The 13,831-nt window shown below is 57.9% G+C and overlaps 1 protein-coding gene across 2 annotated transcripts; it reads right to left on the reverse strand.

Annotated features, from left to right (window-relative positions):
* Positions 1-50: 50 nt before the first annotated feature.
* gstz1 (maleylacetoacetate isomerase-like) lies at positions 51-8,022 on the reverse strand. 2 transcript variants are annotated; one of them, XM_042337845.1, is made up of 9 exons: positions 7,753-8,022; positions 5,610-5,661; positions 5,075-5,142; positions 4,893-4,973; positions 1,889-2,014; positions 1,125-1,203; positions 983-1,035; positions 682-731; positions 51-487 (listed from the first exon to the last, which is right to left on the reverse strand). In XM_042337845.1, exons 1-9 carry the CDS (start codon positions 7,921-7,923, stop codon positions 358-360), a joined length of 810 nt encoding a protein of 269 aa, XP_042193779.1. In that variant the 5' UTR covers positions 7,924-8,022; the 3' UTR covers positions 51-357.
* Positions 8,023-13,831: the final 5,809 nt, after the last annotated feature.

A 13,831-nucleotide genomic window follows, 5' to 3' on the forward strand; every position in this document is an offset into this window, starting at 1 on the left:
CAGGACTCTGTGTGTGCAAGAGCGAGCGCGCGCCTCTGATTCCACTCCGATTCGTTTCAAAATTTTGTTTTATTCTTAAGTCAATCACAGCAACAAATGATTCAATCACCGCGTGTGGACAGACAGAACCACCGGGTAGGAGTCTCCTGTGGGATGTTTGTGATTGGCCAGGATGCTCCTCGCCTGACATCCCACCATCTTAGCGGCTGAGGGAATGAGCCTCGGCCTCGGGTGACGGACGCTATATAAACACCGTATTGTTGAGCAGCAGCTCTTAATGCTGAGGTGGGAGTTTGCTGTCAGCTCCCTGTCCTCCGCTCCCTCTCCGTGGCCTCCGCTCCCCAGCCCGGGCCCCAGTCAGGCTCGCTGCTCGGCGGGGGTGTCGGGCTGGCAGGACGGCTCACTCACTTTAAATGCCTTCAGCTCTAACAGAGCTTTGTTAATCCTCGCGATGGTGGGAAACGGAGTCATGTCCACTTTAAACCTCCTGCAGCAAGAGCACAAGTTAGAAGCTCTCATCCACCACACCTGCTCTCGCTAGCCCACCCCCACCGCGCTCGCCACCTCATGCCCTCGCCCACCCAACCACGCATGCCGCCCCCACCCTCCCCTCTCAGTGACCCCCTCGGCCTCTGGCAGCTGAAGGAGGAAGTGGGTTGGCGTGAGGCACCTCTTACCCACCTGGTGGCGTTGAACACCTGTGGCACCAGGCACATGTCAGCCATGGTCACCTGTAGACACAGCACAGCTCAGTGACCTTCAGTGACAGACAGACACACGGCTCACAGACAGACACACGGACACAGCAAGGTTCAGAGACAGACAGCTTCGTGGCTCACACACCTGACTCACTGAGCTGCACTCCCGGTGCTGGGAGCTCAGGCTACATCCACCAGCGGCCCTGAGCGCCAACCAGCCAACTTGTGTCCAAGATGATCAATGACCACAGGCCACAGCCCAACCCTGATCACTGTGAACTTACCTCATCCCCAACACAGCAGCGACCGGCCGTGTCCTGCAGGACTCTCTCCAGAGCTGAAAAACACACCTGCGTTAGCGGGAGAGTGAGGCCTGCGGCAGCGAGTTGTGCTGTGAGCCTGGGCCAGCGTGGGGCCCACACTGACCTGCAAAACCCTGGACAATGAAGTCGTGAGCCCAGGCCTCCTGCTGCTCCTCACCAACTCGGTGCAAAACAGCCAGGTTCTGGGGACAAAAACAACAGATTCCATTTGTACAGCGAGCGAGAGTCAATAGCGGCGGGAGAGGGGGAGTCAGTGGGGGGGGGGGGTGAGTCGGTGGGGGGGAGTGAGTGGGGGGGTGGGGGGAGTCAGTGGGGGGGGGGGTGGGTCGGTGGGGGGTGAGTGGGGGGAGTCGGTGGGGGGGTGAGTCAGTGGGGGGGGGTGAGTGGGGGGTGGGGTGAGTCGGTGGGGGGGTGAGTCAGTGGGGGGGGTGAGTCGGTGGGGGGGTGAGTCAGTGGGGGGTGAGTGGGGCGGGGGTAAGTCAGTGGGGGGGGTTGAGTCGGTGGGGGGGGGTGAGTGGGGTGGGATAAGTCAGTGGGGGGGGTGAGTCAGTGGGGGGGGGGGTGAGTCAGTGGGGCGGGTGAGTCAGTGGGGCGGGTGAGCCAGTGGGGGCGGGGTGAGCCAGTGGGGGGTGTTGAGTCAGTGGTGGGGGTGAGTGGGGGGGGTGGTGAGTCAGTGGGGGGGGTGAGTCTGGGGGTGGGTGAGTCAGTGGGGGCAGGTGAGCCAGTGGGGGGGGTGAGTCGGGAGGGGGAGGCAGTGGGGGGGGGGGGGGGGAGTCAGTGGGAGTGGCGGGGTGGGGTGTGGGAGTCAGTGAGGCGGGGGCTGTATTTGCAGAAGCTCGATGGAGGGGAGGGGGTTGGGGGGTATACCTGCAGGGGCTGGATGCCGGAGGCGATGAGGTCAGATATCATGCGAACCTCTGCCCTCTTCTTGCTGTCCTGAGGGAGGAGCTGAGGTCCAGGCCGGGTTTCGTCCAGGTATTGGATTATAGCCAACTGTGGTACAGAGCCCAGCACCCAGTTACCCGGCCTCCGCACCCAGTCACCCGGCCCCCGCACCCAGTCACCCGGCCCCCGCACCCAGTCACCCGGCCCCCGCACCCAGTCACCCGGCCCCCGCACCCAGTTACCCGGCCTCCGCACCCAGTCACCGGCCTCCGCACCCAGTCACCCGGCCCCCGCACCCAGTCACCCGGCCCCCGCACCCAGTCACCCGGCCCCCGCACCCAGTCACCCGGCCCCCGCACCCAGTCACCCTGCCCCCGCACCCAGTCACCCGGCCCCCGCACCCAGTCACCCTGCCCCCGCACCCAGTCACCGGCCACCGCACCCAGTCACCCTGCCCCCGCACCCAGTCACCGGCCTCCGCACCCAGTCACCCGGCCCCCGCACCCAGTCACCCGGCCCCCGCACCCAGTCACCCTGCCCCCGCACCCAGTCACCCTGCCCCCGCACCCAGTCACCCGGCCCCCGCACCCAGTCACCCGGCCCCCGCACCCAATCACCCGGCCCCCGCACCCAGTCACCCGGCCCCCGCACCCAGTCACCCGGCCCCCGCACCCAATCACCCGGCCCCCGCACCCAGTCACCCGGCCCCCGCACCCAGTCACCGGCCTCCGCACCCAGTCACCCGGCCTCCGCACCCAGTCACCGGCCCCCGCACCCAGTCACCGGCCTCCGCACCCAGTCACCCTGCCCCGCACCCAGTCACCGGCCTCCGCACCCAGTCACCCTGCCTCCGCACCCAGTCACCGGCCCCCGCACCCAGTCACCGGCCTCCGCACCCAGTCACCCTGCCCCCGCACCCAGTCACCGGCCTCCGCACCCAGTCACCCGGCCCCCGCACCCAGTCACCCGGCCCCCGCACCCAGTCACCGGCCTCCGCACCCAATCACCCGGCCCCCGCACCCAGTCACCCGGCCCCCGCACCCAGTCACCCGGCCCCCGCACCCAGTCACCCTGCCCCCGCACCCAGTCACCCTGCCCCGCACCCAGTCACCCGGCCCCCGCACCCAGTCACCCGGCCCCCGCACCCGGCCTCCGCACCCAGTCACCCGGCCCCCGCACCCAGTCACCGGCCTCCTCACCCAGTCACCCGGCCCCCGCACCCAGTCACCGGCCTCCGCACCCAGTCACCCGGCCTTCGCACCCAGTCACCCGGCCTCCGCACCCAGTCACCCGGCCTCCGCACCCAGTCACCCGGCCTCCGCACCCAGTCACCCTGCCCCCGCACCCAGTCACCTGGCCCCGCACCCAGTCACCCGGCCCCCGCACCCAGTCACCGGCCTCCGCACCCAGTCACCCGGCCTCCGCACCCAGTCACCGGCCTCCGCACCCAGTCACCCGGCCTCCGCACCCAGTCACCCGGCCCCCGCACCCAGTCACCCGGCCCCGCACCCAGTCACCCGGCCCCCGCACCCAGTCACCCGGGCCCCCGCACCCAGTCACCCTGCCCCCGCACCCAGTCACCCTGCCCCGCACCCAGTCACCCGGCCTCCGCACCCAGTCACCCGGCCTCCGCACCTAGTCACCCTGCCCCCGCACCCAGTCACCCTGCCCCCGCACCCAGTCACCCGGCCCCCGCACCCAGTCACCCGGCCTCCGCACCCAGTCACCCTGCCTCCGCACCCAGTCACCCTGCCTCCGCACCCAGTCACCCTGCCTCCGCACCCAGTCACCCGGCCTCCGCACCCAGTCACCCGGCCTCCGCACCCAATCACCCGGCCCCCGCACAAGTCACCCTGCCTCCGCACCCAGTCACCCGGCTTCCGCACCCAGTCACCCGGCCTCCGCACCCAGTCACCAGGCCCCCGCACAAGTCACCCTGCCTCCGCACCCTGTCACCCGGCCTCCGCACCCAGTCACCCGGCCCCCGCACAAGTCACCCTGCCCCCGCACCCAGTCACCCGGCCTCCGCACCCAGTCACCCGGCCTCCGCACCCAGTCACCCGGCCTCCGCACCCAGTCACCCGGCCTCCGCACCCAGTCACCCGGCCTCCGCACCCAGTCACCCGGCCTCCGCACCCAGTCACCCGGCCTCCGCACCCAGTCACCCGGCCTCCGCACCCAGTCACCCGGCCTCCGCACCCAGTCACCCGGCCTCCGCACCCAGTCACCCGGCCTCCGCACCCAGTCACCCGGCCTCCGCACCCAGTCACCCGGCCCCCGCACCCAGTCACCCGGCCTCCGCACCCAGTCACCCGGCCTCCGCACCCAGTCACCCGGCCCCCGCACCCAGTCACCCTGCCTTTGGTACTCATTCCCCCTCCCCACGCCAGCGCTCAGCCCCTCCTCCCTCCCCTGGCACTCAGGCACCGACCCAAGCACTTGCTGACTCGGAGCTACAGCACAACTTTAAGCCCAATCAATCTGCTCTGATTCAATTCACTGAGACAATGGGAGTGAGCTCCCGGCTGGAATCTAATATCGAATATCCCCTCCCCCTGATGCCCTTCCCCGCCGTGGCCCTATAATAATAACAATAATAATAATCCTTTCAGTTGATATTTCGCCTTATCACATCATAGGATATACTGTAAAGTTAATTGACTGTATATTTTGTGGGTGAAAGTATGGCAGCCAAGTGCTTACAGCAGTGTCCCGCAAACAGTCATGGATTGAGTGACCAAATTACTATTATTTATTATTTTTGAAGGGGTTATTACCCCCGGAAAAGCGATCCGCCAGTCAACTAACAACCAACCGGGTTCCTTTTTACTGACAGGTAAACAGAGGCATGTGTATGGAGTAAGGAAACTTGCCCAACATTTCGCCCTGCCTGGGAATCGAACCCAGGTCCCCTCATTTGCGAGCCGAGCGCGCTAGCCACTGAGCTACAGGACTCCCCCGCCGTGCCCGGTCGTTGCTCACTCACCGACTGGGAGATAGTGATGCCATCGATGTGGAGAGCCGGTACCTGCCTCATGGGATTGACAACCTTAAACTCCTCGGCGTGCTGCAGAGACCAGCAAAGCTCATTAACACACAAAACCCACTGGTGTGTGTGCACTGAGAGGCGAGATTCGGGGGCGCAGGCACGAGGGTAATGTCACCTACCTGCTGTCCCCCATCTTTGACCAGATGAACTGCGACCTGTTCATATTCAATCCCCTTCAGAGCCAGGGCTGAGAGGAGAAACCGTTTTAACAATCTGCACAGGTCTAAACCTGCCTCCTCCCCCACCCCCCAACCCCAGCTTCTCACAACCCCTCACCCCTCAGGCTCCTCACCGTTCCCCCCCCACCCTGAACTCCAGTGGGGGAGCGAGCCCCAGCACAGATCCGATTGGGAGAGAGAAGCAGGGAATGGGGTTCGAGTAGAGAGCTCCAGTGGGGGAGCGAGCCCCAGCACAGACATCATGGGGAGAGAGAGAGAGAGAGCACGGAATGGGGTTAGAGTAGAGAGCTCCAGTGGGGGAGCGAACCCCAGCACAGACACTATGGGGAGAGAGAGAGCAGGGAATGGGGTTAGAGTAGAGAGCTCCAGTGGGGGAGCGAGCCCCAGCACTATTTCTGGCAGTTTATGTGAAATGATTGGCCAGTACGAGGACACAAACAATGGGAGGTACTTCAGGGGCAGATCAGGTTCTCACCGATTCGAACTCTCCACGAACATGAGCTCCTGAAATAGGTGTAGAGCACCGGCTGCAAAACAAAGCAAAAACATCAGATACAGATTTCTGATGGTCACATTCTTAAGCAAGTGCTGACAGGGTTCAGGGTTGCTGGGGCCCTACAGACTGACTTTAGCTCCTGAAGCCATGGTCTCTCCTCAGCTTGCTCGCTGCTCCTGGCCGTCAGTCCCTCTGTTGGATATGAACGCAATTGTGCAACTAAGTACACAGAGTCTTCAACCAATCCCGGTGTGTCCCAAAGTGCTGGCCCACAAACAGGCTTAGCGAATCTCCATTCACGTTGCTGGGAGAGAAGTGGGGCTACTCTGTGCTGGGTTTATCATTCCCTAATCCAGGGTAACAGTTTATCTTTTCATTGTATAAATACAGGTTACAAATGCTGGCTCAGCTCAACCGGGAGAACGCTCACCCTGAGATCAGAAGGACTTTGTCCTCACAGTCTAAACATAAGAACAGGAAGAGGCCATTCGGCTTCTTGAGTCTGTTCCGCCATTCTATAAAATCATGGCTGATAATTACCTCCGATTACCCACCCTTGATAACAAATGACCTAACAAATATCTGTACACTTCAGTCTTGAATGGATCCAGCAGAGTAAGGAAACTTGCCCTGCCCAGGAACCTAACCCAAGTCCTCTCGCTTGTGAGACTAGTGTGCTAACCACTACACGCTACAGGACTCTCCTTAATCAGAATTCTGAAGCATCTCGATGCTGTATTGTGTATGACTGTAGGCAAGGTGGGTGCTCTGGGAGAATGAGCTGTGAGGAGCCTCCTTGCCTGAATGGACCTCCTCTGCTCCAGCTACTGACATAGCTTAGAGGGGCGATGCTGAGCTTTCTGAGAGTTCCTGCGTAAAGTGCTGAGTCACGCTGCGTAGTGCTGGCTCTGGCCAAGAGAGATAACAGACCTGCCTTCTCACCCAGACTTATAGCCAAGCTTCAGACCTTTAATAGAATCGACCATGAGCATTTATGTAGTACCCTTCCCCATCGCTGGCATATTGGAGTACTTCAATCATCAATTTGTTCCTGAGTTCCACAATCTCACTACCCTCTGCGTAGACTACAGTAGTTCCTCCTAAATTCTTTTAGCGTAGAACAAGGATACAGGTTTAGAGGTGTAAAGGACTATCTCAGGACAGACACCAGGAAGGTTTTACTGAGTGGAATTAACAATTGAGGGGTTCCTTTCCCCGGTGAGGGGCTGTGGTGGTGAGAGGGGGTTGGGGGAGTTTACCTGGTGAGGGGTCGGGGTTGGAGGGTGTGGGGGAGAGGGTTTGGGATGTGTGGGAGGGGGTTAGGACGGGTGTGTGTGAGATGAGGGGTTGGGGTATATGGGGAGAGGAGCTTGTGGTGTCAGGGGTACACGGGGGCATTAGGAGTATAATAGTATAATTATCCTCTGCATCCTCAGAGCTTCCAGACGTCTCAAAGCGCTTCGCAGAACACACCGTAAAGCAAATTGACTGTATTTTTGTGGGGGAAACGCGGCCGCCGATCGTGCACAGCACCGTCCCCACAAACCGTCACGGACTGAAGTCACCAATTTACGATTGTCTTTTTAAAGGAATTATTTGGACCCCCGGACACCTGATCCCCACTGGGCTGACAGGCGGGAAACACAGGCCAGAGGGGGGGCCCCGCACAGGAATCCACCCCAGAGCCTCTCACTCACAGGGCTGTACCCAATGCGCTGCGGGACTCCACCACGTGGGGGCGTCAGGGGTATCACCGAGGGTTACAAAACCAATGGCGGAATAAGAGGCGGGACTGGGATAGGCGGGGCTCGGTGAATGGCGGCTCTGGAAGCCAATGAGGAGGCGAGCTGTCTCGGCGTAGTGGAGGTCGTTGGCCAATCGGCGCGCCTCAGGGAGGCGGGAGCTCGGGGAGAAGGCGTCCATCAGCTCGCGAGTATACGCGAGGCGACAGCCAATCAGCAGCCGCGAAGGAGGCGGGAGCTTGGCAGCCAGACCAATGAGAGGGCGGGATTCAGTAAGTGACGGGGACGGCAGGCCAATGGTCAGCGAGGGGGCGGAGCGAGGCGAGGCGAGGCGGCGCGAGCGGCGGCGGGTGACGGTTAGTGGTGCGGTTGTCCTCCACCTCTATGGCCTCCCTCCTCAGGTTGTCTTGGCGTCTGTCGGCGCGGCTGTGCGAACCCAGGCTCCCGGTCACAGGCTGGAGCGGCAGCGGCAGGCGGGGTGTCGGGGAGGGCAGCGGCGGCCGCCAGCATCTGGACAGTTTGGTGAGGCAGCACAAGGTGGTGGTCTTCATCAAGGGCACTCCCGCCAAACCGCAGTGCGGCTTCAGCAACGCTGTGGTGCAGATCCTCAGGATGCACGGCGTGGACCAGTATGGCGCCTACAACGTGCTGGAGGATCAGGACCTGCGTCAAGGTCAGGGCTGTGAACTGGGAAGGGGAGCGAGGGGCTCCTCCGTGGGGAGCGAGGGGCTGAGTGGCGGGGAGGGCGGGGCTGAGTGGCGGGGAGGGCGGGGCTGAGTGGCGGGGAGGGCGGGGCTGAGTGGCGGGGAGGGCGGGGCTGAGTGACGGGGAGGGCGGGGCTGAGTGGCGGGGAGGGCGGGGCTGAGTGGCGGGGCTGAGTGGCGGGGAGGGCGGGGCTGAGTGGCGGGGAGGGCGGGGCTGAGTGGCGGGGAGGGCGGGGCTGAGTGGCGGGGAGGGCGGGGCTGAGTGGCGGGGAGGGCGGGGCTGAGTGGCGGGGAGGGCGGGGCTGAGTGGCGGGGAGGGCGGGGCTGAGTGGCGGGGAGGGCGGGGCTGAGTGGCGGGGAGGGCGGGGCTGAGTGGCGGGGAGGGCGGGGCTGAGTGGCGGGGAGGGCGGGGCTGAGTGGCGGGAGGGCGGGGCTGAGTGGCGGGGAGGGCGGGGCTGAGTGGCGGGGAGGGCGGGGCTGAGTGGCGGGGAGGGCGGGGCTGAGTGGCGGGGAGGGCGGGGCTGAGTGGCGGGGAGGGCGGGGCTGAGTGGCGGGGAGGGCGGGGCTGAGTGGCGGGGAGGGCGGGGCTGAGTGGCGGGAGGGCGGGGCTGAGTGGCGGGGAGGGCGGGGCTGAGTGGCGGGGAGGGCGGGGCTGAGTGGCGGGGAGGGCGGGGCTGAGTGGCGGGGAGGGCGGGGCTGAGTGGCGGGGAGGGCGGGGCTGAGTGGCGGGGAGGGCGGGGCTGAGTGGCGGGGAGGGCGGGGCTGAGTGGCGGGGAGGGCGAGGCTGATGCACTGAATTTTTCTACATTCAGCTCTCTGTGCACCGTTTTATTCTATGCCCACAATATACAGTCAATTCACTTTATAGTCTATTCTGTGAAGCGCTTTGAGACGTCGAGAAGACGTGAACAGCGCTATATCAAATGCAGTGATTATTATATTTATAGTGATGTGCCCAGTAGAAGAGTGGCCTTTGGACCAGAAGGTTAATCCTGATGTGGCTTTCAGTTCTCATAGAGATTTGAGCTCACAAACTAGTGTTAGGGGTATATGGGGGTGTTAGGAGTATAATAATATAATAGTAATTCCTTTGCAGTACTGAGAGGATTGTGTTGTCAGAGTTGCCAATCTTTGGATGAGATGTTAAACAAAAATCCTGTTTGCCTATTCGGTGGATGTTAAACATCCTGCAACACTATTGGAAAAGTTCACTTGAAGGAACTTTTAAGTCCGATTGTGTAAGTGTTTCCTGACAGTAATTGCTTGCAACAAACTGTTTGGAACATAGCTCAGCTCCTTACGCAATCTAACATCATCCACAGATGTCATGTGGAGATGTGAGAGGGAATGGCTGTGCCATAAGGTCCTTATCTGTCTGTTGGACCTTCCATCTGGTTGAGCAGCAACAGTTATCAAGATTGGAGAGTGGAAGTGAAGGAGATTGTTGAATTCTTGCCTAAGTTTCCAGAGAGATTGAGTTGGAGGGGACAGAGGTTTCCCTAGAGGGGAGCAGGGAAGTCTTCAAGTCCTGGATGAGGGCAAATTTTTTACAGTTGAATGTGAACAAGACTGAGGCCCTCCTGATTGGTTCGCGCAGCGCCTCCGCACCTCAGGCTCTGGGAGCATCAACCTCCATGGTTATACACTACAGCTCAGCAACTCACCAGCCAGTCAGGAACCTGGGGGTCTTGTTCAACCCTCAACTGTCTTTACTTCCCCACATCCAAGCCATGACCCGCTCTGCCTTCCCTCACCTCTGTAACATCAGCCAACTCCGCCACTACCTCAGGCCGCTGAAACTCTTGTTCATGCCTTCATCACCTCCAGGCTCGACTATGCAAACGCCCTCTTGTCGGCCTTCCCAACCCCTCCCTCCACAGGCTCAGATAATCCAGAACTCTGCAGCCCGTGTCCTCTCCCGCACCAAACTCCGTGACCCCATCTCCCCCACTCTCACCCGACTCCATTGGCTCCCTATCCTTCAGAGGATCCAGTTCAAGATCCAGGTCCTCACCTACAAAGCCCTCCATGGCCTCGCCCCACCCTACCTCTGTGACCTCCTAACCCCCTATTAACCCGCCCACTCTCTCCGCTCGGCCGGCTCCAGCCTACTCCACGTCCCCTGACCCACAATTGGCGGAAAAGCCTTCAGCCACTCTGCCCCCAACCTCTGGAATTCCATTCCCTAATCACTCTGCCTCACCCCTTCCTTAGCCTCCTTCAAGTCCTGCCTCAAAACCCTCCTCTTTGACCATGCCATCGGTTACCCCCCTTCCCCTCCCTTCCCTTCTCCCCCCTCACTGACCCCAGCTTGGGTCTGAAATGCTGTACACTATCCAGCACCTTGGAACATCCTCCCGACGTGAAAGGCGCTAAACAAATGTAATCTTGTTTTTGTTCATAAGTCTCTTAATATTAAACAGTCTGTGAAAGACCATCAATCATCCGTTATCTAAATCAGTTATGAATTGAGTTACTGTTATCCTGGCCCTATAATCCCGTGTAACCAGTTATCTTGACATTGAGGTGGTTTCCCCTTTTCAAAGACATTTGCGTAGACAGATTCATTGCCAAAAAAAACCCTCTGAAACTTCTCTCAGAAATTTTGGTGGCTGGATAAATATGTAGAGCTAAGGTGCCTGTGGGAACCATTGTTGTGCTTTGTGTCCCTGGAGAAAAGGCCTGTGTTCCTGCTCGCCACACAGGAATATACACATGTGCAGACATTAGGCAGTGACTGGATTGGCTCTAGTGTTGCTTTCTGCAGTTGAGAGACTGGCCACTAGGTTAAGGGCAATAGGACCACTTTCCCTCATTTACTAGGTGATAATGGCAATCCCTTTCTCTTACCATCTGTTTCTACTCCCCAGCAGCCTGGACAAAGGGAAGGTTACGGTTAAGTGGTCCACGTGCCAGCGAGGGTTGAAGCTGTCGTTATCTTCATAGTTTATAATTTGACTTTCTTTCACCAGGTATCAAGGATTATTCTAATTGGCCGACCATCCCTCAGATCTACTTCAATGGTGAATTTGTAGGTGGCTGTGACATCCTTCTACAGATGCACCAAAACGGTGACCTGATAGAGGAGCTGAACAAGTTGGGGATTCGTTCTGCACTACTAGACGCAGAAGGCAAGGAGAAAAAATAGAGATGGACGCCTTTTATCTGATGTACATAACTCTTGTCACGATGAAGTGAATTTGTAATTTTCGGTGTGACTGCGAGATGATTTGGCAGAATGAGTTTTTACTTCAAACCGAATAATACAAAGCGTGGTGGTGGTGGGGGGAGTGACCACAGATGCCCAGGCCTCCCCATCTCCTCCGTGGGCAATTGCGTCTTAGACAAAAATACGGGAAGGAAACCCAGCCAAGACGACAGCACGCACAACATTGGATAATGAGAGAAGCCGAATTGACTAGAAATCTGAATTAAGCACTTTGACTTGCCTTCTTTCTCCCAGCTGATTTACCTACTACCTACCTGGTTTTTAATGTTGGAATTTCTTAGCTTGTTTTGAACTAATAAAACACAAGGTGTAATGCTTTTGAGAGCTGTGGTTTGCGCAGGTTTAAAGTGTCTTAAGAATGGGAAGGGGTGTCCAGCTGGTCAGAGACCCAGGAACACAAGGCCATTCACATGTCTGTATTGCAGCTTCTTGTGCTATGATTCCTTATTAATCCCACTTTCCAGCTCTCTCCCTAAACCCCTGATCTTTTATAACAGCGAGGTGATTAAAAATATACATTCTTTCATATCATTGCTCGACAGATCAGTTGCTGATGTTATGGGAGGCCTGGAATTGGTTTGGTCACAGCTGTGAGCAGATGTAGTGCCAACGGCAGTGTGAGCAGTGCCTACTTCTTGTGCCAGAATATTAGCCTGGCTCAGTTGGTAACACTCTTGCCTCCCAGTCAGAAGGTTGTGGGTTTAAGCCCCACTTCAGGACTTTAAACTCCCAGTCTAGGTTGACATTCTAATGCAGTACAGGGAGAGTGCCACATTGCCGGAGGTGCTGTCCTTCAAATGATTCTTTGATCCAGGGTCCTGTCTGCACCTGTTCAGGTGGACGTTAAGGATCCTGAGGCATTATTCCTAAGGTTGTTTCTCCTGGTGTTCTGTTCAACAATCCCACACATAAAATTGGTTGTTCACTTCATGGCTATTTGAGGGACAAGACGTAAATAAATACATGTGTAAAGTTTCTGCTCCAGTGGTGTAATGTTTCACTGGAGACGAGGTGTAGTGCAGGTCTGTTACTTTACACGATGGGTTGTCTCTGCGGACAAACAGATAACAGCTAACTTGTTCAGGGAATCTCTGATCCTAGCACTGAACAGAAGGTGGAGTCGTGCAGTCGTGGAGTCCTGTAGCTCAGTGGTTAGAGCACTCGCTTTGCAAGCGAGAGACCTGAGTTCAATTCCAGGCAGAGGGTGAAACCTTGGGCAAGTTTCCTTACTCCACACAGAGCCTAATAATAATCCCTCCAAAACAAAACAATAATAAATTGGTCATTTTCAATCCACGACTGATTGTGGGACATTGCTGTGCGCAATTGGCTGCCGCGTTCGCCCACAAATATACAGTCAATTCACTTTACAGTGTGTTCTGTGAAGCGCTTTGGGACGTCCTCCCGACGTGAAAAGCGCTATATCAAATGCAAGGATTATTATTATTATTATTATTCTTAAGGTGCCATGCCTACTCCACCTTCTGAACAGGTACCAGCTTTGTCTCACTGATCGTCTTCTGGGAGGCTTCTGGGTCAGAAGTCCAAGGTTCAAGTCCCACTTTTAGACTTAAGCGCACAGCCTACATTAACGCTCCCATGCAGTTCTGTTGCAATGTTGGAGGGGGCCGTTCTTTGGATGAAACTTTGCCTATAAAGGATCACTAATATGTGACAATAATTACTGTACCTTTATATTGTGGTGTGTATGTAATGGCAGTTGTGGTATATTAACTATCTATCTAGTCAAGTCTCGAACGCACAGAAGACGAACAACAGGCAAGAAGGTCTGGATTAATTAGCAGTTGGGCAAGAGATTTTAATGCAGTTACATAATAATAATCCTTGTATTTGATATAGTGCCTTATCACGTCATTGAGATATCTTAAAACGCTTCACAGAATATACTTTAAAATAGATTGACTATATTTTTGTGGGTGAAATGTGTAAGGAAAAACATGTAAACGCTTTTCGTTTGGATGGGAGGGGTACTTGTGCTCCAAGGGAGCAGTGGGTGCGATAGGGTGATTGGTGTTTTCTCGTCCCATGCTTTGTTACGGTCCAGTATTGGGCTGGTCAGTGTTTGCATTGATAGGTGGAGAAACATGAGAACAGAAATGTTCAGCACTGGAGGCCATTTGGCTTAAGCAGCTGCCAGTTCTGTTTTTGTTATGTTCTTTTCAATCAGCCCACTTTCCGGCCCTTTCCCTGTATCCTTAATGTTTTTATTTTTCTGGTGTTTTCCTCCTAACCTCCTACCATCCTGCTCACTCGCTCCGCTCAGTGGGTTCCGGCCTGTTACACATTCCCCCACCTCGCTATTGGCGGCGGGCCTTCTGTCACTCTGCCCCCGCCCTCTGGAACTCCATCCCACAGTCCCTCCGCCTCACTCCCTCCCCTCCCTCCTTCAAGACCCATCTCAAGACCCTCTTCGACTGTGCTTTCGATCTTACTGCTTCCCTCCTGCCCTCTACCTTCCCCAATTCCAACCCCCAGCTCAAGTCAGATATTCTGACTGTCTCGCCA

This window comes from Callorhinchus milii, unplaced genomic scaffold, assembly GCF_018977255.1.
Source record: "Callorhinchus milii isolate IMCB2004 unplaced genomic scaffold, IMCB_Cmil_1.0 Scaffold9, whole genome shotgun sequence".
Classification (NCBI taxonomy): domain Eukaryota; kingdom Metazoa; phylum Chordata; class Chondrichthyes; order Chimaeriformes; family Callorhinchidae; genus Callorhinchus; species Callorhinchus milii.